Source organism: Corapipo altera, unplaced genomic scaffold (assembly GCF_003945725.1).
Source record: "Corapipo altera isolate COAL_440 unplaced genomic scaffold, ASM394572v1 308, whole genome shotgun sequence".
Lineage (NCBI taxonomy): Eukaryota > Metazoa > Chordata > Aves > Passeriformes > Pipridae > Corapipo > Corapipo altera.
Genome location: NW_020884925.1, coordinates 1,678,543 through 1,680,934, shown reverse-complemented (window position 1 = coordinate 1,680,934; position 2,392 = coordinate 1,678,543). Strand labels below are relative to the sequence as shown.

Genomic DNA, 2,392 nt, shown 5'->3' with positions numbered 1-2,392 from the left:
AGGGGGGGAAAAGGACCCGGCAGTGGGGTGTGGTGACAGGGCTGCAGCTCCCAGAGCCACAGGATGTCACGAGAGGGTGGGTGTGTCCCACACCCCCTCCCCAATCCAGGCAGGCAGCAACAAGCACTGGGGGTGTCCTGAGGAGTCCATCCTTCCCATCTCCCCATGGGTTGTGCCCTTTGGTCCCCAGCATCCAGGATTAAAGGACAACAGTCATCTCTCAGGAGAGATTCCCATCCTGGATGGCCCAAGGACATCTGGGGATGTCCCTCGGTGGGTCTTTGTGGTGCCACAGAGCTAGTATGCATTTACATCATTATACAGCACTTATGGGTCCCTGCCTTTATTCCAGCTAAAACCCAGCATTGGATCCCCTCAGGAAATGGTAAAACACCAAGATTAAAAAAAAGTTAAGTATAAAAAAAATTTCAAAGAGTCATTCTGGCTTCCCCTCCTTTTAATGTGAAGGCATGGGGGGTTTTTCAGGGCGGGGGGGGCAGTCTGTGTCTCGAGGAGCTGCTGGTGGGCTCCAGGGTCTCTGGTGGGGCAGAGGAGCTCAGGCTTTCTTTTTGAAGAGGGGACAGAGGCTGAGGCAGGTGACATCCCTCTGGCCCTGCTCCCATCAAGATCTGAAAGAAAAGAAAACAAAATCCCAGAAAATTCAATATCAACATCCCAAAAGGGAGCGAGATACCAACCCCCAGCCCCACTATTGGCCAAATCCAGCTTCTTTTTTTTTATGTTCACAGAGAAAACACAGGTGGAAGGGAGGAAAAAAGGAATTAAACCACTCAGGTCCCACCCCCAACTGGTTTTTTCTGATGGCCAAAGGAAAAACAGAGCAGGACATATGGAAGAGAAGGACAGGGAAGGACACATGGCCATCTCCTTACTGGGAAATCTTGCAGTTTGTTGTGGAGACGTAGCGTCCGGTGTAGTGGATGTTGCACCTCACCACGTTGTTGGTGAAGTCTGACTCCAGGACAATGTATTTGGGGTTCACTTGAACCTAAAAATGGGCAAAAGGGAAGGAAAAAACACCCCTCAAAAAATTAGTAAGAGGGGGGACGAGCAGCACCTAAACCCATGTTAAAGGGACGCCACCAAAGAAGGTCCTGAACACAATGGTTGGAAGATCCCAAGTCACCCCCAAAACAGGAATATTTGCCCCAAAGATCTCCCCTGAAGCCCCTGGCCACCTTCAAGACATAGTTGCCCGGCTGCACATCCGTTATATCGATCCACTGGCAGTCGATGTCGGCGTTGTAGGTGTCATAGCAACCCGGGCTCAAGCCCTGTGAGGAGAAAAGGGGGGTTCAAGTGTGCTGGGGAGGGGGTGAACCCCGAGCAGCCTCTTCCCCCAGCCCCCATAAGGTTACCTGGGTGTGGGAGGTGCAGGCGTAGCGCTTCAGGTTGCCGAAATCACAGGTGGTGTCCTCCAGGCAGAAACTGGCCTTGTGGCCCTCGGCCACCTTCCTGCCCGTGGTGGCATCCAGCAGGTCATAGTGGCTGAACTCATCCATGCTGTGGTAGTGCCTGGGGATGGAGGGGGGTGGCAGTCAGGGTGACCCCCAGAATGATGCCACTCCCTCCCCAGATGTGATTTTGGGGGCTCCTTATCAACGCTGGGTCCACAGCAGCTTTCCAGCTCCCTCCCTGGGGACATTAATTCCAGGAGCGTGCTGGCTTTGGGGACAAGTGGCAACGACCCCCTCCCACCAAGATCTCAAAGCAAAGCCACAAAACGGGGGAAATGCCATTAAAAAGCCTTAGAGCTGCCCCCAAACGTTGTTTGATGGAAGGAAGGTGGGGTGGGGACACTCACTGGTGGCAGCTGTGCCACTCCCAGCTGTGCCGGGGCCGGCTGGGCAGGAAATCGGCCGTGCCCTGGTTCTTCACCCGCTGGGGAAACCGCAGCAGCACCCGCACGTCGTAGTCGGTGGCTTCGGGGGTGTAGGCGGTGCTGGGGACATCAGGGAGGGTCAAACCCCATGTCTCCCCTCAGCCCCAGCCCTGGGGGGACAGAAGCCCCCCAGGTGCAGGGTGGAGTGTCAGCCCTGGTACCCCGAGGAGGAAAATCCCCAGCGAGCGCCTCTGTAGGGAGAGTTTCCTCCGTGGAAAAGGAAATGATGAAAAAAGGAGAGAACCCACCAGACACCTTCTATCATGCTTTGCTTTGCTCTTCCCTTTGCCCTTTCCTTTCCCCTTCCCTCTTTCCTTCTCTCCTTTCCCCTCTTCTCCTTCATCCTTCTTCCCCTTTCCTCTTTCCTCTCCTTACCTCTTTCCTTCATACTTCTCCTTCCCCTTTCCTTTCCCCTTTGCTTCCCTTTCCCCTTTCCTTCTCCCATCCACTTCTTCCCTCTCCTTACCTCTTTCCTTCATACTTCTCCTT

General features: G+C 54.3%; 1 protein-coding gene across 1 annotated transcript in view; it reads right to left on the bottom strand.

Moving 5' to 3' along the window:
* Positions 1 to 297: 297 nt before the first annotated feature.
* LOXL1 (lysyl oxidase like 1) overlaps positions 298 to 2,392 on the bottom strand; it is a 9,359-nt gene continuing 7,264 nt past the window's right edge. Inside the window, exons 3-7 of the mRNA XM_027657875.1 lie at positions 1,826 to 1,963; positions 1,380 to 1,536; positions 1,200 to 1,295; positions 894 to 1,009; positions 298 to 629 (exon numbers count right to left, since the gene is read on the bottom strand). Coding sequence (XP_027513676.1) covers positions 623 to 629; positions 894 to 1,009; positions 1,200 to 1,295; positions 1,380 to 1,536; positions 1,826 to 1,963 — 514 coding nt within the window. The 3' untranslated portion in view covers positions 298 to 622. The remainder of the gene's footprint in view (positions 630 to 893; positions 1,010 to 1,199; positions 1,296 to 1,379; positions 1,537 to 1,825; positions 1,964 to 2,392) is intronic.